The sequence below is a fragment of the Caretta caretta genome, chromosome 17 (genome assembly GCF_965140235.1).
Source record: "Caretta caretta isolate rCarCar2 chromosome 17, rCarCar1.hap1, whole genome shotgun sequence".
NCBI classification, from domain to species: domain Eukaryota; kingdom Metazoa; phylum Chordata; order Testudines; family Cheloniidae; genus Caretta; species Caretta caretta.
In genome coordinates, this window is record NC_134222.1 from 5,358,149 (window position 1) to 5,386,067 (window position 27,919).

General features: G+C 43.2%; 2 protein-coding genes across 10 annotated transcripts in view; both read left to right on the forward strand.

Annotated features, from left to right (window-relative positions):
* Positions 1-22,814, forward strand: part of YPEL2 (yippee like 2) — a 36,424-nt gene extending 13,610 nt beyond the window's left edge. The window contains exons 2-6 of one of the 7 annotated variants that reach the window (XR_012665365.1): positions 15,423-15,466; positions 16,314-16,422; positions 17,341-17,457; positions 19,147-19,185; positions 22,772-22,814. Coding sequence is in view for 2 of the 7 variants with exons in the window: in XM_075120846.1 (XP_074976947.1) it covers positions 15,423-15,466; positions 16,314-16,422; positions 17,341-17,430 (243 nt within the window). In the remaining 5 variants the exon portion in view is untranslated. Of the gene's footprint in view, positions 1-15,422; positions 15,467-16,313; positions 16,423-17,340; positions 22,740-22,771 lie in introns of those variants that run through there. The other 6 variants (XR_007353121.2, XR_007353123.2, XR_007353119.2 and 3 more) reach the window with 6 other exon arrangements.
* The window catches only part of DHX40 (DEAH-box helicase 40), a 140,572-nt gene that overhangs the window by 13,558 nt on the left and 99,095 nt on the right, over positions 1-27,919 (forward strand). For all 3 annotated transcript variants that reach the window (XR_012665363.1, XM_075120843.1, XM_075120845.1), the window contains exon 2: positions 22,772-22,822. Coding sequence is in view for 2 of the 3 variants with exons in the window: in XM_075120843.1 (XP_074976944.1) it covers positions 22,772-22,822 (51 nt within the window). In the remaining variant the exon portion in view is untranslated. The remainder of the gene's footprint in view (positions 1-22,771; positions 22,823-27,919) is intronic.

The window sequence follows — 27,919 nt, forward strand, 5'->3', positions numbered from 1 at the left end:
GCTACCAGTCCCTTTTCAAGAGACTCAGTTGTTGAACATGATAAGCTAGCACTAACCTACAGGAAAACAGCATTCAAAATGGGAGGGGGGGGAAGGAGAATCAGCAGCTGCTGCAGCAATTGCAGACTTGCCAGAACAAAAGGCATTTTTCATTACTTTTTGTGTCCAGCTAGAAACAGCTGGGCCTTCTGTTGTGTTTTATTTTTCCAGATCCTTCACAATAAATAGTAGTAAAGTGGAAGTGGATCTTTTCAAAGTGCCCTTATGTCCTGAGGCTTCTGTCATTGCATTTTAGTTCTGACATTGATGGCTTGATTGTCAGAGGTCCCGAGCAACTGCAGCTCTCATCAACTGCACGGAGAGCTGAGGATACTCAGCACCTGTAGAACCTCAGGTCATGGAGGGGGAGGATTAAATGGCAGAATTCTGCCATCTGACTTAATGGAGGAGGCATTGGGAGATACGGGTTCTGTTCCTAGCTGTCACCTTGTAGGGAGATCACTTCACCCCTCTGTGTCTCTTTCCCCTCTCACCCTTTGTTTGTCTTGTCTGTTCAAACTGTAAGCTCTTTGGGGCAGGGACTGTCTCTCACTGTACTTATACAGCACCCACCACATCCAGGCCTAATAATAATGCTTCTCAACTGTTCGTAATGAGGCAGAGGATTAACATAGACCTTGTACTGTAACTTTAAGAAGTGAAGCTAGGCAGTAATAAAACCCCTTTTCAATACAGCACTTCCTATGTGAGTATCCCAATGTGCTTTACAAACATGAAGGGATTGTCTCGTAACAGTTGTTCCCATTTCATTGATGGATAAAATGAAGCACAGGACAGTCAACTCATTTGGCCAGCTCATTACAGAGTTGGGTAAAGAGCTGAGTACTAGGTTACACTCCGTCCCATTGTCTGTGCTTTGAAATGGATTAACCTTCAGCCTTCCCAGCAGAGCCATGCAGCCTGATCTGAACCAAACAGGATGCAAGGCTACAAATGGCTGGGATGGGTCAGGTCTGAAAACAACCTGATCCTCTATGGCTCTGCCCACCACCTACTGCCCATGCAGTTGACACAGCATGGCTGCATGCCCCGCTCCTGCCGACTGCTGCCACTCTGCTGCACTCTCCATGCTATGGAGGGAGTGTGCCCATAAGTAGCAGCGCCTTTCACTCTGGAGCATGCAAGTGGGGCGTGCAGTTGCTGCCGCACTGAGCCCATGGGCAGGAGGTGGTCAGAGCCAGAGCACAGGCATGAGACATGGGTAGGAAGAAGCCCAAGAACAAGGCAGGGGCATTGACACAGTTTGGGAGGAAGTTTTGGGTCAAGTTGGAAAATGACTTGACGCTCTTGTGCTCAGGTAGGGTTTGGGTGGGTTGCGGTCTAATTGTGTTTAGGTCAGGCTTTAAAAGCAGGCCTCTACTTCCCAGTGTACAAGGGTATGTGGTGCCCGCACTAACCACAGAGCTGCTGGTGTGGCATCGCTTGGCTAATATAACTTAGAACATTGGTATGGAAAGTGAAGCAAGGATTCTAAGCCACATGTCAACTGCCCTGCTCTCACATGATCATAAATAGCCTTTGTGTTGCTCTTTTATTTGTTGTTTAACTGATTTGTGCCTACACATGAATACTGCCCAGATGATTGATGGAGCTTGTTAGAAAAACCTGGATTTCCTTTGACTTGCCAAAAAGGATAATTACTATTGAGACAGCAGAAACCATACAACGCTCTGTTCTCCCTCCCAGCAGAAGTGAAGGAAAAAGGTGCATCTGTCTGCATAATAAGAACATATTCAACAGGAATAGAATTGAATCCATTGATAGGTCTCAGGTGACTTAGTGCTAAATTCCCATCCCACCTACAAAGCCTGAGTATGTATAGCAAGCACAGCTAACATCTTCAAAGGCAGCTCTCTCCTCTGTTTGTGTGTGAGCCATGTATGAATTGTTATCTCAAAGCAGCTCTGGTGTCATGCCTCTAAGCAACTTGGCTGTATCATTTTTAAAAATTGCATCTGCTTAATTTCCTTGAGTATTTTCATCCCTTTGGCAGATAAAACCAGGTTTTGATTACAGTAGTGCCAGCTCCAAGCATTCAAACCTCATGAGTCAGGCTGAGAAAAATCAGGAAAGTTTTATAGAATAATAAATCTGGGGTGTTTTTTTATCTGCTTGCAGTTTTTGAGCCTATATAATTTGTGTTTTCAAGCTTTTCTCTGCAAGTGTGAGGGCTAGAATCTTACTTTTCTGTTAAAAAACAAAACAAACAAAAACATCCCCCTGAGTTTTTAACACATCACATGACTCCAGGAGTTTGAGCTTTAATAACAGCATGAGATAGCCAAGTCTCATGATAAAATTGTGAGAGTTAGCAACACTGCATTTGAGTTAACTTTAAGGCTTCTGGGGGATGGGGAGGTTGGGAACAGGTGGATTTGAATCTACTTTTGTGTTTTGAAACATTGCACTGAGCTTTCCCCAGCCTTCAGCTCTGCGGAGTAGTGTTAAATGGCTATTAGGAATGTGTATGCATGGAAAACTGACTGACCTTTGGTATTTCCCCAATTACTGACATTCACTAATCCCATCGACTCTGAAGTGCTGTCCCCTTACCTCTCTAAAAATTGCTTGGACGCTATTTAAAAAAAACCTTTGAAAAAGTCACGCCTCTCCTGACATTAAGGGGTGATCAGACTGACATATGAACTGATTTGGTAATGGTGAAATTGTTTCTGGACACTGACCTATTTAAATCCATTGTATAGCCTGGCTGCCTGAAAGCAAAGCAGCCCAAGTGTGGCATTGGTGTCACCTCCTCGTTATGCTGATATGTCTTTCAGACTCTACCATCCCAATAAACAGCATAGAGCAGCATTTCATGGCTCCTTTCTGATCTGATCAGTACCTGCATGAACCCATTTATTTTCCATCTTTCTTGGAAACAACTGTATACCTCTGGTATGGAAGTTGCACTGAGTATAGTGTCCTAAGGCTATTTTCTCTTCATTAAGGCTACATTTCCCTTGGTGCTCCTGAATATGTATTTCCAGCCATTGTTGCCAGCTCCCACTATTTAATTATGAGTCTTGCGATATTTGGTGTATTTGTGTGGGGGTTTTTTTTTTTTTTTGAAGGCCCAGCTCCTTGAAAGAGTGGAATACAAAAAAAAAAAAATCTCGATTTCCTTTTTTTAAAGTATGTTTCTAGCCTTTGTAATTGCCAATTCAAGGTGGAAAACATTAACGCTGAAAGCTCAAATACCAGGAGGCAAGTTTAAAAAAAATAATCAAAATGTAGGGGTTCTGGTTTTTTGTTTTTTTTAATGCCATGATTTTTAAAGCCAGTCTGATGTTTTTTGAGGCCAGAACCAGGATTCTTGAATGCTTGGGTTTGGCATAAGTGCAAAGCCTGAAGACAAAGGCTGGCCGAGTCCTAGTAGGCCCTTGGACTGTGATTTACAAAGGGGCCTAAAATGGTTAGGAGCCTGACTTTGATTGCCTTTCAGGGTGAACTGAGGAACTAATGCCCTTAGACCCTTTGGGAATCCCACTCTTAAGCTTTTAGGTTTCTTCCACTATGTGACAGAATGAGACGAGGAATAGAGAGCTAGCTGGTGCAAAATTATTCCTCCAGTGAAAGAGAGGCTGTGGATGTGAAGTTATCAATACGTTGTTAATGAAGTGGCTACTCTGTGTGTGTGCACTGGTGCCCCCTATTGCACAGTATCAGATGCAGCATAGTGACTACCACAAAGTTTTTAGGGGGCCACTGATTTGTTATGATGTGCTGGGTAGTGTGCTGTAACAGTCTCTATTTCAGCATACCTGGCCGAGAGACCTGTCTAAATATTCCACTTGCTGGTAGTGAACTTTTTCTCTGTCAAAAGTGACATCCCATGAGGCTTTGGCTGACATAGGAGAATTTAGCTCCCTCGGGATGGTGGTAGTGGCACTAATATAGCCTGGTGGTAGTTTAGTATGTGTGTGGATAGACCTTTTGTACCGTTGTTGCCCTCAGTCTCTCCCCACCTATCCTGTGCAGGGAAAGTGCTGAGATGTTTCCTGTTTGGACAAAAGGTGTTTATCAACAGCATGACTCTAGCCAGCTGAGCTTCTAAAGCAAGCCCAGTGCCATTTGGGTGTGGATGGAACTGAGGGGTTTAACGGGCACTTGCAGCTGCTGGCTAATGGAATAATAACCAAATAATGTCTCAATTTCTCTACTGCCTATTGCCTTTCATTACAAAGAATAACAGAGCAGCACATTGCAAACTGAGATACCAGCACCACATAAGGATCACTTACTCCATACGTGAAATGCTGCTCTTTCTGAGGTGAAAGCTGTTTAATGTTGCACAGTAGCAATAAGAGAGGAAACTGAAGAGAATATTGCATCCAATTGAGTCTGACAGAGGAACAGTTTACATAGGTCAAACTGAAGTAATTTAATTAACCCAGAGTTGAGTTTGGCCAACTCACTGTAATTCCACTTCTACTTTGGGGCTCAAATATCATTAAGGACCAATGCTAAATCTCAGGAACACAGTTAAAATTGAGTTAGGTCACATCTACACTACAAGGTGGAATAGTAGTGTAACCAGTTCCCCTGATCTGGTTTTGTATGTAACGTAGAATAGAATTAGCTCAAAGTTTCATTTGACCATTCATGATCCCTAGTGTGCTGGAGGACAGGTGGAATTAATGGAATCTGGAGAAGATTCTGCAGTCAGTCATGATTTAGGGACTAGCTCATTAAACTTGTACTTACTTGAGAGCAGCTAGCACAGATTGGAGAAAGGCAAGCCATTTAATTCCACAGCGCAGAATTCCAGAGCCCACAGCACATTTTAGAATTACATTTTCCCATCTTTCTTTCCATTAAAGTTCAAGTTGTTAACTCACAAATAAATTCGTAAATCGTAACGAACCTAGCACTATGGCCGAGCATACTGGTTGCTATAAATGTATGGAAAGATTGTTTCTTGCCCTCAGACCATTTTTGCCTATTCAGTCAATGGGCCTGAAAGATGCCCTTCAAGCTGAGCTTTCTGGTGATGTTGCTTAGTAAGTGCGTTACCAGCAGATAAGAGTTGGGGCTTGAAGAAGAGGGAGGGGGTAAGGAAAGTAAATAAATCCTTCTGACAGATAGGACTACATTGCTGATGGAGTGTCCCTTCGCTGCATACACTAGTGTTGTAATGACACGAACAAGCCAGAGCTCTGTCCTGCTACTGATCAGCGAGTTGGCTCTGTTTGTTTCTTCAGTACAGGAATCCAATTTGGAACAGATGCACATAAAATGACTAATGCTTCTGCTTTAGGATAGAAGTGGGGAGATGGAAATACTAATGTTTAGAAACAAGGAGCTACTGTGTTGTGGGAGACCGGGGGGCGGGGGAAATAGGGAATACCAGCAGGACTGGAGTCAGTCTGTATTCTCTTATATTCTAATCCAGCAAGCTAGGCCTGGCCATAGGTTAAACTGCATGAAGATTTTACTCAGTAACTCTTTATCAACTCCAGCACTAGATCGGAGTCAAATCTAGGAATGAGCACTATTGTTTGCTCACTGAAAATAAGGTGGCCAAAGGTGTTTTTAAAGCCCACATTTGCAAACAATCTGTGCCTAATATAAAGATTAAAGGTCCTTTGCATGTGCCTCTTCGATCTTGGTCTTTATTTAACCAGGATATTGCCACAGATCCTTGTTTAGACTGGTGACTTGGCCAAGGTTGTTACCAAACTGCAGCCCAGATTCGTAAAAATACACCTTTAGTTGCCTCTGAATCATATATTGTTAGGCCCCGGTGGCCTTGTGTTCAGGGCATAGAACTGAGACAGAGGAGCTCTGGGTTCATTTCCTTGCTCAGCTAAAGACTTCTCTTGTGACTTTGGACAAGTCACTTAGGGCCAAATTGTTATAAATGTTTAGGCACTTAACTCCCACTGAAATCAGTTTGAGTTCGGCATCTAAATACCTTTAAAAATCTGGTCCTTAGGCTGAACTGAAATAATTAGAAAGACTTCCATTGAATTCAAGATGATCGGGCCTCTCTCTTATCCATCTGCAAAATGGGGATGTTAATACTTTCTTTCTCCTTGTTGTACTACGTGTCCATCAGCACTCAGCACAACGGGGCCCTGATCTTAGTTATGGCTTCTAGGTGTTACCATTAAGAGTGTTGCCAATTCTTGCAAAACTCATGATGTTTGATGTTTTTCCTTAATGCCCTAAACCAGGGGTGGGCAAACTTTTTGGCCCGAGGGTCACATCGGGGTGTGAAACTGTATGGAGGGCCAGGTAGGGAAGGCTGTGCACATGTCCTCAAACAGCCTGGCCCCTCCCCCCTATCCAACCCCTCCCACTTCCTGCCCCCTGACTGCCCCCCTCACAACCTCCCACCTATCCAAACCCGCCCCCCCCCCGCCACTCCTTGTCCCCTGACCATCCCCTCCCATCCCAGAACCTCTGCCCTATTCAACTGCTCCCTGTCCCCTGACCACCATCCCCTGAACCTCCACCCCATCCAACCACCCCCTGTCCCCTGACTGCCCCCCAGCCCCACCTGCCCCTTATCCAACCCCCCGGCCCCAGCCCCCTTACCATGCCGCTCAGAGCAGCATGTCTGGCAGCCGTGCCACCCGGCCAGAGCTAGACATGCTGCCGCACTGCCCTGCGTGAGTGCGCAGCCCCGCCCCCCAGAGTGCTGCCCGCATGTGGCGTGGCTGTGGGGGAGGGGGAACAATGAGGGAGTGGCTGGGACTAGCCTCCCTGCCCGGGAGCTCGGGGGCCGAGCAAGACAGTTCCGCGGGCCGTAGTATGCCCACCTCTGCCCTAAACTGCTAGGATCAAAAGACTGAGGGAGATCCTAGCTTAAAAATAAATAAAATAGTAAGTGTTAGCCCTGATGGTTGGAGAGAGAAGCTCCAATACATGAAGCGAATGTAGCACCCTGAAAGCAAAGACACTGGAAGGCAAATATAAAGTAGCCCAAATTTTGTTGTTTTAAAAAATCTCATGGTTTTTAAGCCAATCTCATTGTTTGATGTGTTTCCCCGCCCCCCCCCCCCCCCCCCCCCCGGCTCACGATTTTTGAACACTTTGGCTTGACAGTAGTGTAAATAAAAATATTAGAGCTCATTAAAGCCTATCAGTGGTCCAAATTTGGCTCTGATAGACCACCCGTGGTAACTCATTGGCCATGGTGAGTGAGATTGCATATAGTCCATGCTTGCATGTAAGTCAGGATGATAAAATTTATCAGACAGGTGTAAGAGAACTGAACTGAGCTGTGTAGCATTTACAAAACAGGTTGTGTAAAGAAAACTAATGTGATCAACAGTATTAGAAAAGCAATCTCTGAATACCTATTGGGAGTCAGAATTGGGGGCTCTGACTAAAAATAGATCTCAATCATTCTCTGTGCCCTGACGGGATCAAATCCTTCAGCTGAGTTGTCCTTTCCTATCTGAATTCAGCTAAATGTTTCGATGGTAATTGAGTTCCTCTCTGGGGCTAATCAAAGGCTTTGTCAGCTGCAAACACCCATTGCTGCCAGGGTTAACAGGGTAATGTGAAAAGCAGTGGGAATGAATTTACATTGGAACTCACATTTAGACCCATCTTCTGTGCAGCTAATAACTGGAAACACTCAGGCTCGTCTAACAGCTTCAGTCAGGTTTGCGGCAAAGAGAACTGGCTGGAGTTCTCCATTAAAGAGCCTTCAGCTGGGATAGATATTAAGGTCATGTGGATGTGGAAAAGAAAACGTCTCTGCAGTGATATAGATGTGTGTGTGGGGGGGGGCAAACAAATTCTGCTCCCCATTTATATAACAGAGTCCCCAAAATCAAATATTAACATTGGAAACCAAAGCATGCTGTTTGCTGTCGAGTTTGTTCAGCCTTTGACTGTGATGGGAATAGTTTTATTTTGTTTTTTAACAAGTCCACGTCTTCGCTGAAGAAACCCCCAAATACAATGTTTCAAGAACAAGCTGGTGCCTGGTGGGAAACTTGGAACCACACTGTGGTCAGAAAGTTTAAATCAGCAAAGCTGTATTTGTAAAAGCCCCTTGAAGAAGGAAAGTATCACCTAAATGCTGAGTATTAGCCTAGTTTATTGTGTGGGTATGGATGATGGAGTGCAATATATAAACCTAAATAGATTCTTCCTTCATGGGGGGGCGGGTGTTGAACGAGTGGATAGAGCATTGGAATAAGCCTCAGAAAACATGGATTCTCTACCTGGCCCCCCTGCTGGCTTGCTGGTTGACCTAGTGCAAGCCACTTCATCTCTCTCTGTTTCTCCATCTGTAATGCGGAGATAATGATACTTACCCTTTTGGTAGATTGCTTTCAGATCTGTGGGAGAAAAGAGCTAGGTGTTGTTAGCTACTTGCACCTGGAAACTATAATCAAGATAGGGACCCCATTGTAAGGCACTATACATACACATAGTAACAAACAGTCCCTGCCCCAAAGAGCTTATAGTCTCAATAAACAAGACAGACAAAGGGAGGGGGAAAGGAAGTAATAAAAGCACAGAAAGATTGTGGCTTGCCCCAGGTCACAGAGGATGTCTCTGGCATTGAGTCCAGTGACTTCTAGTGACCATTTTTTCTACTCCTCCTCCTCTTTATCACTGGCAGGGCATATAGTGCTCTTACAGAGATGATGGGTCGGTCACTCTCAAAAATACCACGGTGGTGAGCACAGCCTAAGAGCCTCAGTAGAACGGAATAAGACAGCAGTGTTCATCATTTCAAAAGGAAATGTTACTACTCAGATGGCTTAACGTGTAACAACGCCCCCCTCATCTGCAAGGACTTGCATGCAACCCAGTTGGTTCCGCATTAAGCCTCGATCACACTTTTGCCCCCTTGAGGGACATTACCATGAAAACAGACTCTCTGCTTAAGAGTTTAAATGCAGAGTCAGCAGCAGGAGCAGAGACAGTCTTCATGCAAATGTCCTTAGTAATTTAAAAAATAAAAGGAGCGTGCATAGGGCCGAGAGAGAGAGATAACGAAGCTCTCTCTGAATAGAATAATTGGATGATTTTTTCACCATTGAATATAAGGGACCCTTTAAATCCAGGAGCTCCCAATATTCCTTTTCCTCTCTGTTCTTTTCATCAGTCTGTCTTGACAGGAAAATAACAGGGCACAATAAAACTGTCCTTCATATAAGTATCTGATCAGCTGGCGCTTCCCTTCACTGTCCCCTCCCATCACACTCAGACCATGTAGACTTTCCTAGAGCTCCAGCACAAACATTGGTCCTTCTACTCCTGAACTTGTTCTTGCAATGAGAATTAACTGTAGCTTTCACAGAGTTAACCAACAGGATCAGGATGCATATTCGTCTCTCCTCTTGGATTTCAGTGGAACCAGTTACCTTTTCATCTTTGTTTCATTGAGTTATGTAGCGGTTGCCTGCTTGGCTTAGGTACATGTGTTCTTTTCCTGATCTGGTCTTCAGGGATCATGGTGCTGTGTCTGGTAGCTGCTTCTTGGTCTTCCAGCGGGCGCTAGTCACATTTTGCGCTATTATCTAACTCCATCACAAAGACTTGGGGAAATTAATCCTGTCATCTGTTCAATGCATGGGACTGCTGAGTGAGTGTAAGGGAAATCCTTGCTACTAGGAAAGGGGGCGGGTGTTTGGTTCACATTCAGATTTCATAGGTTTCTGCTGCAGTGCTGACTACAAATGAAAGATTCCCCCCATGCATCCAGTGTTCATTGACAGTAAAGGACTGGGTAGGTACAAGCAGGTGATTGAGGTGGTAAGCAAGTGGAGCTTTGGACAAGATGGTAGGAAAAGGAAATGAATAGCCTTGTCCCTATTTTAAGCTATACTTCTCCCATGCGCTATTGCTCCGCTCAGGAAAATCCTGGAAGAGCAGCACCTGTTTTTCAGAGGGTAGAACATAAGTTTAATCAGAATGGCAGAAATTCAGACATTTTAAATTCAGATCAGAATTTAGCCAATGGACCAGAACCAAACTAAACCACTGACTGAAATACTCCCAAGCTTGTGGCTGTTTGAAATGTGGATTCAGCTGTTGACTCCATTTCTTGTGGCAGGATGATGAGGAATTGAGCACTTCTTAGTGAGAGAAGGGCTGCAGGATAGAGTATTTTGGCATGATCAGAACTTTGCTCTTGATAGTGCCTGAATGCCTATCTCATTGGCTCATGCTTCTCCACTGGATATTCAAATCACTTCTCCACTGGATATTCAAATTTAAGGCATTGCCTGGATACACATTTTAGATGTCTTCGTGCTGAATGGAACTCCCAGATACAGAAGGGGATTTGAATACTGATAGTCAAGATGAAGATCATGTATATTTTTTCATCTTTCCCTCCTAACCAAAAAGTCTAGACATTGAGGGGGCGAGAAGTGGGGAAAGAAGGGAGGGAGAATTCTGTTGCAAGCGTGGCGGGTTGTGTTTCTAGCCAAACTTCCTAAATTAGCAATGGAGAGAAAAAATGGCTTGGCCTTCCAATGGGAAACAAAAAATCCTTTCCATTTCTTTGAGTTGGATTGGAAAGTATGTCCCGGGAGCTGTTATTTTAGAGGGGAAGAAGTCTGGATTTTGTGTGTGTGTATATAATATAAATAAATGTTTTTAATTTTAATTCACATCACAAAATCTGCTTTGAAAAAATGCATGACATGGAAACTAGCCACATTCTGGCTGTCATTACTTGATGCAAAGCAAGTGTATTTGCAAAACAGTTCGGAGGGGACTGTGCAGGGAATGCCTGCTTAGGTTAGGATATGATAGTTTTCCTGTGACTTCATCATGATCACTGCAGCACATCAGTCCTTCTAGAGATGGAACAGAAAGAGGAGGTTCTGGCCACCCCACTAGGTTTTATTTAATTGTAAACTAAAGGGAATGTGTTGAGGATACAAACCCAAAATATGAAATACCTGTTCCCTTTCCATCACTTCCCCTTTATCTGCATTTGCTAAATCCCCCTGGGGTGGGAGGATGTTTCTTGAAACACCGCATCAGCAGCACCAAATGCTGAGCGCTGGGATGTGGGAAAGCATCAGCCTGGCATCCCTGAAGGTGACAGGATTGTGCAGTGGCCACAGACTGATGGTAAAGAGAGTGCTCTTCGGTGACAGCAACATCCTTAGGCAACAGCTACTGACTAATATTAGTGTCTGTAGGTGGGCAATAAAAGCAGCACACTCAGGTGTGAGTTGCAAGCTTGTGGCTGGAAATGAAGTAGGAAAACCACGGCTGATAGTTGGTGAAGTTGATCATCCTTTGGTGACCTCTTCAAGCTGGTGGAGACCCTTTGTATAAGTGCACTATGGTGACCATCTGGAGCACTATTGGCTATACTTCAAACCAGGGGATGAGTGCTTCATTTGGGGCACTCCTTAAGGTAGAGTTGCCATTGAGAGAAAATATTGGTTCTCCAGAATAAAAAGCCCAGAGATCTTCAGGATCCTATCTAGATCATGCCTTGACCTAAACTGGAAGGACGACGCCCACCAGGAGTACACCACAATCCTCTAGCAATTGGCTGGAGTAATGTTCAGGAAGCCTCTGACGCAAAGCTTAAGGGCTTGGTTTTGTTCTTTATTAAAGGCTGACTGATAGCCAGCAATAATGGAAACTGCTTTTTCTGTTCCAGTAAAACTCTGCTCCCATAGCTGCTGTTATTGGCAAACTAAGTCACTTTGGTGTTTATGGAAAACTGTTTACTGGGAGGGAGTGGAAGGTTAGTGCGTTTTAGCTGCTCTCATCCTGCTTTGATTAGTGACAAGGGCCTGTGTCCCTTGAGGATTCCTCTTTCTTGATACACCTCACCCACCCAGGATCCATGCATCCAAACTCACAGAACCTCTATGCAGCTTTTGCAGCCTGGAGAATAAATGCCTTTTGCACATGTCATTGTAGAGCACAACACAGAGCCAACCCCTTCCAAAGGGGAGAGACAGCCTTGGCATGAAGGCTATTAGCTTACAGAATCCCATCTTTATTTACCCTACAGAGGCATAGAGTTCAGTGCACCAAGTATTCTGTCGCAGTCAGCTCAGATACAGTTAGATTGTGCCATATCATACAGATGAGAATAACAATAATACACGACTTCAGTGCTGAGGAGAGATTTAAGGAAGCTGCTCTAATAAATATAATTTCACAAACATGCTTGAGCCACGTGTCCTAGTTAATTTGGTTCCTGGGGAACAAGGCATTTCTCACTGCACAGGATCCAGGGCTTATGCCAAGAGAGTGCAGAGGTGCCTCAGGCATCTCCTCCGAGCCCACAAACTTCTTTTCCCCAACATTGGCAGCTAATCTTGGGCTTGTGTCTGAATCATCTTGGCAGGCAACTCTTCCGTAGCTGGCAGAGCCATCACTGCCATCTGAGCCTCTCAGGCAGCTCTAGTGCTGGATATGGTGCTGGGTAGCTTGCCCCACATCATTGGTTTTACCCACATGCTCTCCTTCAGTCAGTGACTGGGAGGCTCTTGCTGCATGCATGGAGGCGCAGATCTTTCCGCAGGCTCCATGGTGCTGTGACTTAAAAGTAGCTCAGTGCCAAGAAATACACTGAGTTGCAGCCAGAGGGGGTGGAATGTGTTCTCTTGTCAAGGGGGGTTTAAACCCAGACTTTAATGAATTTTAATCTTGGACATTGTTCAGTAAATTTCTCCTTCATGTATTTGAAATGAATAGAATGTGTGATGCAGGGGTTCTCTCTGGATAAGATCATTAAAGAGCTGTGTGTCACCAACACTTACAGCTACACTTGTGCAGAGAAGAAATACCTCTTGGATTAATCTGACATTTCCAATCACTGTGTATTTTCAAACATTATACCATGTGCTACATTCTCTATGGGAAGGTGGATCCTTCACTAAACTGAGCATAGTGACCTTTGTTGTTGGGGGTCATCTGTATCTGTCATCTGAATTTGTTAACCCTGGATCTGAAAGCATCTGCTGCTAGTGCCTAAGCTAAAGGACTGGGACTGTTAGCTTGGATGCATCAACACTTGTAAACCTTTATATGTGGTTTATCCACTAGAAGGAGAGAGAGAGATGCATTGTGTTAGCATAAATTACATGGCATGAAGAGTACAGTGGGGAACAAGGCACTGCAGCTGGATTGTGGCCTGACTGTCTGGGGAACGATGGGCACTTCTGCATTTGCCATGCCCTGTCGCAAATCTCACTGAGTGAATTCCTGGGAACAGCTTCACGGAAGAACAGGACCTTGTGTATGGAAGTCTCTCCATAGAGACTTCCCAAGTGATCCCTTCTGTGTCAGTAGGAGCCAGCCCCTCTGCTGCCAGCTGTTCACATCCCCCTGAATGAAACAAACTGCCAAGGGGATAAAATTCATTTAAACCTTGAAAGCTGCCCTCCTGGTAAAGTAGCCTTTACCCATTCTGACCCAATAGCTCTCTCTTTGTATTGGCTCCACTCACCTGAGCCTGCCTTTTCTCTTTGACCTGCAAATAGAGCAGTCATAACCAAAAAACATACTAATGCCTCTAGAGGGCACGGTTATGGATGCCACACCTTTATCACTGGGTGTGCATGTCATCTATAAACAGCGTAATTTTACCTTGTCATTACCTAGTCCACACCACCTCCCTCACATTAACAGTTGTGAGGAGGGAGAACTATGGGTAAGTTCAAAATCTTTAATTCAATGGGCATTTGTCAAAGCACATTAAAAACGCAGGTTGTGTTGCTCCACTGTTAGCTGCTCCTGTCAGCAAGGCATTGTTGCAGGTAATATTACAGGCCAGACACAAATGGAGCGTATAGGTGCTTGGAAGCAGTGTTATTGAAAAAAGAAAAGGAGGACTTGTGGCACCTTAGAGACTAACCAATTTATTTGAGCATAAGCTTTCGTGAGCTACAGCTCACTTCATCGGATGCATAGTCCACAGTATGCATCCGATGAAGTGAGCTGTAGCTCACGAAAGCTTATGCTCAAATAAATTGGTTAGTCTCTAAGGTGCCACAAGTACTCCTTTTCTTTTTGCGAATACAGACTAACAGGGCTGTTACTCTGATAAGTGTTATTGAAGTATCCTAGTCAGAGGTCGCTGGTGCTGCCCAACCTTTCATTGCAAAATACTGTTTTATCATTGTGAATGTTATATGGCCAGGCACTGGGAATGCCACGATTGTTGCTAATGCTACAAAATGTGACAGTTTCACTGTTCCCTTATCCTTCCCTTTCCTTGTTTGTTTATCTCTGCTCAGCTGTCTCTTGTCATATGTTTAGGCCCTGATCCTGAAAAGACTCAGGGCAGGTTTACACTTCAAAAGCTGCAGCGGCACAGCTGCACTACTGTAACGCTTTAGTGAAGATGTTACTACACCAACGGGAGAGTTTCTCCCGTCAGTATAGTTAATCCACCTCCACAAGAGGTGGTAGCTAAATCAGTGGGAGAATCTCGGGGGTTAGACTGGTATAACTGCATTGCTTGGGGCTGTGGATTTTTCACACCCCTGAGCAATGTAATTTTACTGATTGTAAATTTGTAGTGTAAACCTGGCCTTACAAAGGCGCTTAACTATGCATTATAAGTAATCCCACTGGCATCTATGGGGCTGCTTAGAGTGCATACATTTAAGTATCTGCATAAAGCTTTGCAAGACTGGGGTCTTAGATGGTCAGCAAATTGGGCCAGAGATTGTCTTTTTCAATATATATGTGTACAGCACATAGCACAATGTGGCCCTGATGGGGATACAAATAAATAATAGTAATAACGTGTATTTCTGCACCTCCTTCATGGATGGAGGCACTTCAGACTGTCAGAGCCGTGTTCGAAATATTGAAGCAATGCTGTCAGGTAGCTTAGGTCCAAATTTTACTTTCTGTTTCTAAAAAAAAAAAAATTTAAAATAATAATTTGAGGTTAAGGTTTCTTTGAGATTGTAAATCCATGAGCAATGGCATTGAACTAGTGCACGAGAACCAGGAAGTGAAATTGACCAACTTTTAGTTTTTACCGGAATGCAGAAACCAAACAAGCATAGAGTTTAATTTGTGAAAAGCACACTGGATTTTCACAGTGCTGTGAGGGCTGATAATCTCAAGTGATAATTAAGAAGGTAAGGTTCCAAGTCGGCTGCCAGTGTCCCTTTTAAAATGTGCATGCATCAGAATTTGAGACAGGCTGGTTCACTTTCCATTTCCATCTCCAGGACAGACCTTTATTAATCAACTCATCTTCCATGAATGTTTCAATCTCTGCCTTCTCCATCTTGCATACTGTAATAATGTGCATTTCTCAGAACTCCACTATCAGTTGCTCTAACTACCCTTTGAAGTCAATAACGTTGGTATCTGGGTACTTACTGTTCATGCACAGGGTGGCTTCCTATCAACCGACTGATTTCTGTTTTCTTGCCTTTTAGTCCTTTCAAGGAAGCCAAGGGCGAGCATACCTCTTCAATTCAGTGTGAGTGTTACTTCATAAATGTCATTGCTCCACCTTTTGCGAGACAAATATATATCACCCTGAGGTTAAAATAAGGAGAAAGAGTTGCCTTTTTTGTGACAGAAAGGCACTTACTTACGAGCTTGCATCATTGCTTTAGAGTGACTGAAAGGAAACAGCACTAATTCAGACTTGACTTTGCCTTTAGGTTTCAGAAAAGGGGCTGGAATAAGAGTATTTTTGTCATGGGATTGAGAAATAACACCTAACAGAAGTAGTTTTGAGTCACTCACTTCTCAGGGGATGTAGTGAGGACCAATAAGTCAAAGCTTTGTAAATATAAAGAAGTATATAAGTGCTAAATATTAGTGGCTATTTTTAGAGCTGGGCTATAATTTTAACTGAAAAGAATTTCCTTTAGACAAATATGGTTTTCTGGAAATCAGCATTTGCCTTGGGAATACATGGATTTCAACAAGAATGTCCCGTTTTCCATTCGTGAAAATCAAAATGAAAAATTTCATTTCAAATTCAAAATGAAAATTTTACTCTGAAATGTCAAATTATTTCATTTCAGTAGAAAACATTGAAATTCTCCTTCTCAGTGTTTTTAGGAATTTTTCATTGAGTGAAAATATTCACTATTTCATCTCTTCATTCTGATATGGAACAGAACATAATTTTGAAGTATCAACATTTCTTATGAAAGGAAAGTTCTATTTTTAGAATAGCGGTAGTATTTATTATTAGAGATTCCAGTTTATATTTTCCAGTACTGCAACAAAATTGCTGAAAAGGTTCTTGCAGTGTGCAAAAAGGAAGCAATACTTTGATAGGAACCATATCTTTCTCTTCCCTTCTCTCCCAGAGTTAATGTGGGTTGCGGCCCTGCAGAGGAGCGGGTGTTACTAACAGGATTACACGCAGTTGCAGACATTTATTGTGAAAACTGCAAAACCACACTGGGCTGGAAATATGTGAGTATCGTTTATTGTTCCTGTGGATGCATTTGTCTCTATCCCTTTTTGAAGGTGTGTGTATAATGAGGCAGAGCGCTGAAGTGGGAGTCAGAAACCTGAGTTCTATTCCTGGCTCTTAAACTGATCTACTGGGTCCCCTCTCTGTGCCTCTGTTTTTCCTGACACCTTTTGTGTGTCTTGAATATTTAGACAGTAAGCTCTTTGTGGCAGAGGCCATATGTTACTATGCATAGTCACTGCTCGTGTCACAATGTCCACACTGTTGTTTTTAACACTCTAGCTGAAGTGGAGCTAGTACATGTCTGTCTGTTTGGGCTGGGAGGTACACTCCCAACTGCAGTGAAGCTATACTCTAGTTGCCTAACTTAATGGTTCCCAAACTGTGATCCATCGAGCACTTGCTGGTGGCCTGCAGAGAGGTGGCTGGTCACATGATCCTGATTTCTTCTCCTTGTTTCCACTGGTAAATCACATTAAAGACAGCTGAAAAGGAATTAGATGCATTCCTAATGTTACTTTTTCTTATAAGCAATTATTAGAGCTGCTCTAGGGATGTTATGCATTTGGGATGAGAGGTGTCCACAAGGTAATCTCTTTATAAAGATGTAGTATAGACTATGGAAATAGTTTGAGAGCCCTGGTCTAACAGGAGGCAGTGAGAGGTTAAGGGACTTACTGAAGTACAGACGCCAGTGGTATGAGTGGGACCAGAGTCTAGGATTCCTGAAAACAAAAAGTTTCCTGAAAGTCAAAAGGGTCCCATATTCCTGCCCCTCTGTGCCCCAGAGCTGAGAGTGGAATGCATGACTCCTGTCTCCCAGACCTCTGCTCTAATCACTAGATTGCATTTTCTTTTCCGTACCTCTCGAGTCTCCCGCTAACTCCACCTTCTCTGTGGTTTTTTTATTTTTTTAGGAACACGCTTTCGAGAGCAGTCAGAAGTATAAAGAAGGCAAATACATCATCGAACTAGCTCACATGATCAAAGATAATGGCTGGGATTGAATGGGAAGAGCCCAGCTAAACCAGCGTGTAAGAGAATGCCATCCAACAGAACATTATATCCAAGAGTGAGAGAGTGACCGAACGCTTGGTTCCATGCATTTAGAGGCTCTGCCATTTGGGAGCATCTTCACACCCTTCTCCATTTTATTGGTGACTGGCCTCTAAATTTCTGTCTCTCCGTCTCTTTGCTTTTTATCTGTTTGTGAGTTGACCCTGGCTGCTTCTCTCTGTGTTCTGGTGTTGGCTAAGAGAATGCACCAAATGCCTGACAGCATTCCATGTTTATGAATGTCTAAGTACAAACTGAAGTTGGCTCTTTGGTGGCATTTTATCAGAAGGTATCAGTGCGGGAGGGAGACCAGAGTTTTGGGCAGGGGGAGAGAAAAAAGGGGACAGGGGCAGGAGGGGAAGTAAGCAGGAATGAAACTGCTTTTCCTTTAAGTCCTGGTAACCGAGGCTTGAAACTATGGACAGAAATATACCTCATGACTGCGTTATCTCTGAATCTCGAAACTGCTGTTCCAGAGGCAGAGCTCCAGATTAAGCTGGCTGAGCACAAGTCGTAACCAAAAGCCCCTTGCTAGCTAATTCCTGAAACTGATGTGCAGTTCCATCTTTTGATAGGTTGTTTCATACTATTCACACAGTCGCCTTTTGTGAACTTCTTGTTGTGGAGCTTGATTGCTAGAGAGATTCCCCAAGCGCTTTCCTTCTGCTTCTCCCTCCTCCTGTTTCATAGCAGATGGGCAAACCATCCCATCAGAGCATGGCTACAACCTCAGCACTGCTGGGGAAACAAAATTCTGATTCTGGGCAACTGAGAGAGGAGGAGTCAAATCATGTAATGTGGGGGGGGGGCTGGTGCTGCAGTTTTTTTAGAAGATATGACAGATATGCAAGAACACGGGCATGTGCTAGGAAAATATGTAGGGGGAGAAGGTTGTAGATAAACTCAGAAACATATGATGCCATCTTTAATTTTCCAGTCCTTACTGTGTGCCATTAGGGCAAATCTCTTTACCATTGGCAATATAATAGCTTGGGATCCAGTCATCCTAATGTGTAATGGGAAAATGGCTTTAATAGGATCTCTGAAATTTCAGACTCCAGCCATCAGGTCCACTCTTTGAATCCATCAGAGATGTGATGGAACAGTAAGTGGCTCTGGTGGCTGTTAATATCATGTTTCACAGACGGCTATTTCAAGCCCTGAGGTATCCCCCAAACCTTGACTCCTGGTGTTTTAAAAAAAACCTGTTTCATATTCTGGAAGACTGAAACTTAGCATCCCCCAAATGGCATAGGCCTTGGAGTTGTAGGGGTAGAAGAGGTTTCGACACCTAACTGCAACGGACAAGTCCTACTTTAATTTTTGTAAATTAATTTTTATGGACCATCTTTATGTTGTTGGTGTGGGAGAGGGGGAGAATGTGTATGAAAGAAGATAGCGTAGACCTAAATGACTGTGTGAAGCTTCCTCTACAACAGTGCAGTCAGTATCTTGTGCAGAACACAAGACTATTTAACTGAATTAGTATTCTCCATCCGAGTGAATTCTTTTTGTTTGTGGAGTTATTTCAAAGTAGGTTAATTCTCTGGGGGAAATCCCTCTCAATCCAGAGAGTGAAAAATAATGTGCAGGGATTCGTAGCTCCTTATGAAATTGAACCTTCTGATGATTAGAGCCTAATGCCGCCTTTTTTTTCCAATATTCAGGTTAGCAGAGTTGAGAGGATTTCAAAATCACATTTTCTGGTAAGTGGGGGTGGGGATGTGTGTGCAGAGAGAGAGGCTTTAGAAGTGGGATTAGACTTCTATGTTGAGTACCAGTGAGTAAAACCTGAATAGCTCATGTGAAAAGTGGGTGTTTTCTCTCCTCACTAGATGAGTGTTGTGTCCATGGCATCGCTGATAACATGTGGTTATTACCCAGAAGTAGGTGACAAGATGGAGACTGAGTGTTACTTCTGGAAAGGATGTATTGAATGCCTTCTTTAGCCATTGTGTTAGGAGGTGGCTTCTGCCTTCACCCTATCTGATGTGAATTACAAGACCACTTCATCTTTGACTTCTGCTAGACTCTACTTCCATCATCCTCATTCCCCTCCATCACCGCTACCTTCAACAAAAAGAATTCCTCAGTACCCATTAGCTTGTTGACTCTGGCACTGGCCTTCTCTTCATTGCCCTTTCCACTCAATGTTTTGTTGGTTTTGGCCAGTAAGGAGTCATTTGCTTTCTTTGAAAAGCCCTTCTCCTTCCCTGAAAACAGTCTTTAAAGGGATCTGATCTGAAATGGGAGAAATAAGGGATAACCCACAACAGTTTGTGTGCAGATGGGATGGGATACAGAGCCATGCCTAGACTCTGGTAATCTTCCCTGAATGAGTATAATTTCATGCACTACAGTGATCGCCAATAAAAAGCCAACATGCCTATAATAATCCCCCAGTATTCAGTCTCAAATACTGCAGCATTACCCCTGTAAATTGTAATTTTTGCACCATTAGTGTAGGATATGCTGTACCTCTTAAAAATAAGGGCAGTTACCACAGAGTGGTATCAGATGCAACAGTTTTTATTCTTTGTGTACTAAGAACAAGAAGTAATATCTCAGATGGCAACACCCAGTAAGAATTTACATAAATTGCATTTTTTATGGCGACCACTGTAAATTTGAATGTTTGTGGCCAGATCCTCAGTTAATGTAAATTGGCTTAGTTTCCTTGACTTCCATGGTGCTACACCAGTTTAAATCAGTTGAGGATCTGGGCCCAGATCCTCAAATTCTGGTATGGAAAATGCGTGAGCACACACACACACAGAGGCACACACTTGACTGTACGTTGATTTTTATACACTGTATAGAGAGATAAGTAAAAATGGCCTGCTAGGCTCATTTAATATTTGTTCTCCCTTATGTGTCGGCTAAACCTAAAGTGCTTCTTATGATGTAAGGTCCGCTGTTAACTCATCTGTGACTTGCTGTATTAAGACATATGATAGTATTGGGAGTTGAAAACAAAACAGAGTGATGAAATTTATAGGCTAGTGGATGGGTATAACTATCTATCTGGGCATTCTCAGTTGATTAGTTGCAAAAGAATATATTCAGAACATAGCCAAAGAACTGCACCACTTGCATCTCATTGGTCGAGTCAGTTAACTGTAGCCAGTTAGTTACATCGAAGGGTGGGTAATGCCTGGACTTCATTTCCAAGATGGAGTTGCAGTCCAGAGAGCCAGTATGTCCCGGTCTCCATGGGCGGCAGCCTCAGCAAAGATGAAAACTGCAAGTTTTGCTCCATTTTCTGTCCTCCCCCCCCCCCCCCCCCAGTTTCTAGCAAGCTGCCACCAAAGGCCTTGAGCAATGCAAATTCTGGGCACCCCTGAGTTTACATCACAGTGTACCCCAAAGCTAAACTTTGGTAGATTTGAAATGTTTTGCTCAGGCGGATTATCTTGTGTGGCATCATGACCCTGTAATAAATATTCAGATGATAATATATACAGAACATAATAAGCATTATCTTATGAAATATACTTTTGTAAATAATATTTTAATTTTTTAAAAAAATAATATATTTGGTGCTGTTTTCTCAGAATCCACCTCTGAGAGCACTTTTATTGTTTTGTTTTTAAATTATACTGTTTCCTCTGTCTTAGTTGGAAAATATGCTTAAAGGGAAACAACAATCATAAATATATGCTGTTTTCTTAAGTTGCTATACTTTTCACCTGGACAAGGCAGAAAAAGGGCAAATAACCTCTAATTCCATCCAGCAGAAATTACCTCTAATACAGGCCATTGCCAGGTTACAAACAGAGGCCCCCAATTCAGGAAGGTACTGAAGCATGTGTGTAACTTTAAGCACATGGGAATGCATGCGTGTTTAAAGGTATGCACATGCTTCAGTACCTTCCTCAGTGCCTGAGGCCCGTGACTTGCAATTAGATCCAGATAGGAAGATCTTAATTCCTACATGGAGTCCCTTTAACATCAGTGGGGCTCCATGTAAGTGCATAGATCTGCCTAAGTAGATCTGATTGAAGGATCAGGGCCTGAAATATTCTCTTGCACCAGTATTGGCTAGAATAAAATAAATAATGAAGATTTAGAATGTGGAAGTGAATTTAAGTTGCAACATCAGAATCTTTATTTCCTGTTGCTTGGGGCAATAGGGCCAGGGGATGGAGAATTCTAACGAATCAGGAATTCTTATTCGCTTTGCAAATAATTTTGGATGTGGCTCCTGGTTTTAATTTTGCTTTTAATATAAATAAACCAGGCTGCTACATAGTGAATTAAAGTAAAAGTTTACACCTCTGGCAGTAAAGTTCTTTCCCCTCTCCTCTTTGTCTTTTTTCCCCTCCCCTCTCCCCCTTAGTTTTTATTTCATTGGTCTTCTTGTTTATCTCAAAGTGGACCAACAGCACAAATCATTAGACTGTGTTTTGCTGAGTAAGGAGCTATTTGCAGTGCTGAGTAACTGTTGCACATTCTTTTATTTTCTCTTTTTGGTGCGCACATTTTAAAGGCAACAAAACCTGCACATGGAATCTGTGGTTCTTCTGAGGATCAGCTAAGAATTTTCTCTTTATGCGTTTTCCTAATTGATATGTGAGTGTATTAATCATGCATTTCATTGCACTTCCTCACTTCAGAAGAAGCATCACGTTTTTATATGAACCAGTTCTTGGACAAGCATCCTGTTGGGTAAACAGATTTGAAATGCAGAGCTCAGCTAGGTAGTAAGAGCTCTCCTTGCCAGATGAGAGGTCTGAGAAATGGAACGTTCAGAAACAAAAATGTTACGCATTGAGTTGGAAGAATCCTGTTTGTTCTTTTAAAACAGGAAGGGAAAATAAAATCACACTTAATATAAAAAAAAGTTGACATTTAAAAGCAGAATGATGTTGTGTAAGGTACAATCACAAATAAGCTATTCTCGTAGTTACAAACTGTACGCATCCTTTGTTTTGTTTTTCATAAGGAAATGGGAATGCTTTCTCACTGACAAAATGAAGAGACAATATTTCCAGTACCAGCCTGTCTATTGATGCTCTTGTGTTTACAAATTGTGTATACTTTTATTTCTTTGATTTAACTATATTTTTGGCATATTCTTTCAGGTCATATTGCTTTGGTAATAAATGCAATTGTTTGTTTTTAGATAATTTGTCTTCACCTCTTTGTGTCTTTGTACATTGTACATAGTTCTTCAGTATTAGAGGGAGGCATACTGTTTGTCAGATTTACAATATGTGTTGGTGCTCATTTGAGAAAATAAAGTTTTCAAATATTAAAAGCGTGGATCTACTTTTCTGTTTTCGTCCCTAGGACCACGAACAAAGTGGAAACTGACCAAAGGGGACGGAATTCAGTTGACCTGTAAGTTTGAAAATACCCAAATCACATTGTTGTTGTTTGTATTAAAATCGGAGCAGTTAAGGTCAGGGCCCTATTGTCCCAGGGGCTGGACAAACATAGTCCCTGCCCCAAAGAGTTTACAATCCAATGTGATGTGACAGACAAAGGGTGGGAGGTTTAAAAGGCACAGATGAAGTGATTTACCCAGGGTCACACAGCTGGTTACTGGCAGAGCCAGGATTAGAACCTAGGTCTCCTGACTCCCACTGCCTGTCCACTACACCACTCTGCCTCCCATCATCATTATTAATTTTTATTTTTATTCTGTTGTTGTGGTGATGGAAATTTACAGGCCCTAAACAGGATCAAGGCCTCTCTACTTGGATTGTACAAACACAGAGGTAGATATAATCCCTGTCTCAAAGAGTGTAGGCTGCGGAGCCAGAGGGTGGTCTCTCAGGCCATGGCCAAACCACTTTTTGGCTGGGCCAAACCTGAGCAGCACTGCAACCCTAAGCGCCAGGTCACAATGCCACTCACTCAGATATGGGGGGTTGGGTGAAGGGGCTCATGGGTCAGTGGGATCAATCTGCTTCTGGGTCGGGGGGAACACCTGAGAGGGGAAGAGGAAGGTGCAGGGGGAAAAACCGTGGCCCCTTCACTTTAAACAGTGCTCCACAGCCCCTGCTGAATAGTTTACATTTTAAGGCCCTGATCCTGGAATCAGATCAACACAGACTTCCATGGGGCTCTATACAGGTTGAGAGGTTTGCTTCTGTGAATTCGATTCCAGGGTCAAGGCCCAAGATTGAAGCTCTCCTTAACTTTTCCTTATTTTGTCTCCCACATGCTATGAGGAAAGGGTTTTAACATCCTCCTCTTACGCTTTCCAATTCAAAGTGTCTTTCCCTCTCAGAAGGCCTGATCCTCCAGTTCTTCCTCACCCCAAACTCCCCTTGAGAGCTGGTCACTTTTCAAATCTGGCTGGTGACACCAAGCTGGCCAGCCTCATTTGGTGATTCTCAGTTGCTCGCAGATGGCTTTTCTTTGTTCCTTTCGTTGACATTAAAAGGAAAAAAAATACTCTTGAAAGGTTTCTGTTCACACGAGGTTTGTAAAATCCCTCCCTACCCTTCATTTTGATTAAAAAATACCTGCATTTCAAGCCTGAACAACTTGGTTGTGTCCCTATCATATACTCAGGTGCAGCTGATTTTAAGTTGTAAGAGCAAATATTTAACAGGTACACAAAGGCCTTAATTGCAGCGTGTCCTGCCTTTCCCTTTCCACAGTTAAATGTCAGAAGTTTGTCATAGTCGTTTCTCCTGTCACTCATCCAGCATTAGTGTAGTTAATGGGATTTGGTCAAACAAATGCTGAGCTTTCAAACACCAGGAGACAAATTCACTTGGGCAGATGCTTAGCCAGTGGTTCTCAACTAGAGGTACACAGAGTTCTTCGAGGGGGTTCATCAACTCATCTAGATACTTGCATAGTTTTACAATGGGCTACATAAAAAGCACTAGCAGGAAGTCAGTACAAACTAAAAATTCATACAGACGACTTGTTTATACTGTTTTATATACTATACACTGAAAGGTAAGTACAATATTTATATTCCAATTGATTTATTATATAATTATATGTTAAAAATGAGAAAGGAAATGATTTTTCAGTAATAGTGTGCTGTGATACTTTTGTATTTTTATGTCTGATTTTGTAAGCAAGTAGTTTTTAAGTGAGGTGTAACATGGGGGTACTCAAGACAATTCAGATTCCTGAAAGGGGTACAGTAGTCTGGAAAGGTTGAGAGCCCACTGGCTTAGAGTGTCACAAATCTCTCTCTTTTTAAACAAAACTATTTTGGCTGAATTGTACGTGAAGGAGGCCCCAATCTGACTTAAATGGGAATTTTGCCTGAGTAAGACTGCAGAATTGGCATTTCAGAATGATCTGTAATTGGAATTAATTAATTTGATGTCTCCCTACTCCTCCCCCCCCCCAGAAGTGTAGTGTCCTATAGATTAATTCCTCAATCTGTGTAAACTCTTGTAGTTCCATTGAAGTCAATAGAGCGATGACAGTTCACCCCAGCTGCGGCTCTGGCCCCTCGAGATGACGTTCCTGGCTCCTGGAACTATAGACAGTCCTTAGACAATCCTTCCCCAGTTCTGCACTGTGCTACAGAGTTTAGGGACAGATATTTGAAAGAGCTCAAGGGTGAATTTTCTAATGCTCAGCACCCAAAACTAGTGGCCAGATTTTCCGCATCCAGCAGCAAACCAGTTGTGGGTCCTGAGCCTTTCAGAAAATCCCAGACAGTGTGGCTGTCAGTGCAGTGCTGACATGGTTAAGAAAGCTCTTATGGGACCAATTCTACTGTTTCTAAGGGCAAAAGCTTTGGTTATAAAGTCACTGATTAATTCTCAAATCATTTATTTCATTAGGAGTTAGGTGCTTAGGTACTTCGGAAAATCTCACCAGGTGGCTGCATCTTTAGGCCCTTAGGTGACTTGCCCAGTGTCACACAGGAAGCTTGTGGCAAGGTGGGCACTTGAACCCAGGTTTCCTGAGTCCTAAGGTTGGTGTCCTAACCACTGGAAAATCCTTCCTCTCCTAAAGCAATTTCATATGGAGCACATTTACTCATCTGTAGGATCTGCAATACTCTGCAACTGCAAAATATGCTGGTGCTGCTCCTTAGAGCAGGATTCAAGAAACGCAGTTCTCCTTTGAATACATGACCAAAAGGAGGCTGATAGTTTGGTAAGTTGCATTCACCGTTAAGGAGATCATGAGTCACTAAATTATATTTATCCTAAATGCACTTTTTGCAAATTAATCTTGTTATATGAATTCTTTAATGGGGGGCCCAGATCCCATTGCCTCCAGGTTCTGGTGAAAGTCAGATCTGGAGCCAATCTTTGCAGCTTGGACCCATTTCTAATGTTCTCATCTAGGTCAGGATTGTGACCACACCCTTACCACAATGTGCACAGAAGTAAGAGGACTAGTTGTACTGCACATCACAGCAAGGGGAAAGAGCAGCCTCCACGGTGCTGCTGCTACTCAGCCTGGGCCGGGAGACAAGATACGAGCTGGCAGCATGGTCTCTGAGCTTGTCTACACATTTAAAGCATGCTAAGGAACTTTTAGTGCACAGCAGCGGAGTTGACATGGACCAAATAATGCACCACACATTAGTATGCTTTAGAAATCACACCCCCATGGTGTGCATTGCTGCATCATGTAGCCCTACACTTGGAATAAGGGGGGAACCAGGGAGGGAATTGTGATGTGCTCTTGACGTGGTGCAGCTAAGTGCCTGGCTCAGGACAGATTATAATGTGTCAGTCTAGCCCTAAGTAAATATTTGATCATGTTAGAGCTAGGTCTTGTGAGGTGCTGTGTTCCCTCAGCTCATAATGATTTCAGCAGGTGCAATTCAATGGGAACAGCAGCCCTTGGAGGCAGAGGCCTTTGGAGGGGCCAGGCTGAAGGGCCTGGTTTGCCCGACTTGTGTCTCTTTCAGTGCATCTCTCAGAAGAGAGAGAGACATACTGGTGCTAGTGGGAATTTAATTGACATTCTGGCTGGTGAGTTTGCTTGCTGGCTTACAGGATGGTGGGTGAACTGAGGCAGGATTTGGGGAGACCCTGTTACAAGCAGGTTACTGTTACAAGCAGGTTCTCAGATACTATAATATATATCTCTTGCGTGTCCCACTAAACACTTTTTTCCCCCAGTTGCACTGATTCTTTTTTTCCATAAAAAATGACCTTGTGCAATGCTTTGTGTATTAGCCCTCCAGAGACAGAAAGCTGTGGGGAAAACTGCCAACTAGCAAAAATCATCTAGCACAAGAATGAGAAAGGAATAGCTCTAGGTTTTCATAGAATCATAGAATATAAGGGTTGGAAGGGACCCCAGAAGGTCATCTAGTCCAACCCCCTGCTCGAAGCAGGACCAATTCCCAGTTAAATCATCCCAGCCAGGGCTTTGTCAAGCCTGACCTTAAAAACCTCTAAGGAAGGAGATTCTACCACCTCCCTAGGTAACGCATTCCAGTGTTTCACCACCCTCTTAGTGAAAAAGTTTTTCCTAATATCCAATCTAAACCTCCCCCACTGCAGCTTGAGACCATTACTCCTCGTCCTGTCATCTGCTACCATTGAGAACAGTCTAGAGCCATCCTCTTTGGAACCCCCTTTCAGGTAGTTGAAAGCAGCTATCAAATCCCCCCTCATTCTTCTCTTCTGCAGGCTAAACAATCCCAGCTCCCTCAGCCTCTCCTCATAACTCATGTGTTCCAGACCCCTAATCATTTTTGTTGCCCTTCGCTGGACTCTCTCCAATTTATCCACATCCTTCTTGTAGTGTGGGGCCCAAAACTGGACACAGTACTCCAGATGAGGCCTCACCAATGTCGAATAGAGGGGAACGATCACGTCCCTCGATCTGCTCGCTATGCCCCTACTTATACATCCCAAAATGCCATTGGCCTTCTTGGCAACAAGGGCACACTGCTGACTCATATCCAGCTTCTCGTCCACTGTCACCCCTAGGTCCTTTTTCGCAGAACTGCTGCCTAGCCATTCGGTCCCTAGTCTGTAGCTGTGCATTGGGTTCTTCCGTCCTAAGTGCAGGACCCTGCACTTATCCTTATTGAACCTCATCAGATTTCTTTTGGCCCAATCCTCCAATTTGTCAATTTGTTTTGGGGCTGTTGTTTTCTTCCCAGATGCACTTAAGCTATTAAACTGAAGGGCAGTTCCCTAATGGATATAACTGGTTAGAGAGCTTGTCATTCCTATCTGGCTCTGAGAGCAGAAGCAGCTATAAAAACTATTCCAAACACTATACCATTCTCACACCTTATAGGCAGGGAGGGGATAGGATATCTGCTGCTTGTAACAGCTCATTAATTTTCAAGTGTTATTTTAGTGGCTCCATAATAACTGTACACAAACACACAGAGTTAAAATAAAGTTAATGGTTTATCTTAAATTGACAAGAGCCAGGAAATTCAGACTTGAGGCTGACGTTACCCTTAAATTGCTGTGTTTTGTAAGATCACCTGTTGCAGCGGGAGGAGAGCATCTGTATTTCTGCCTTGGT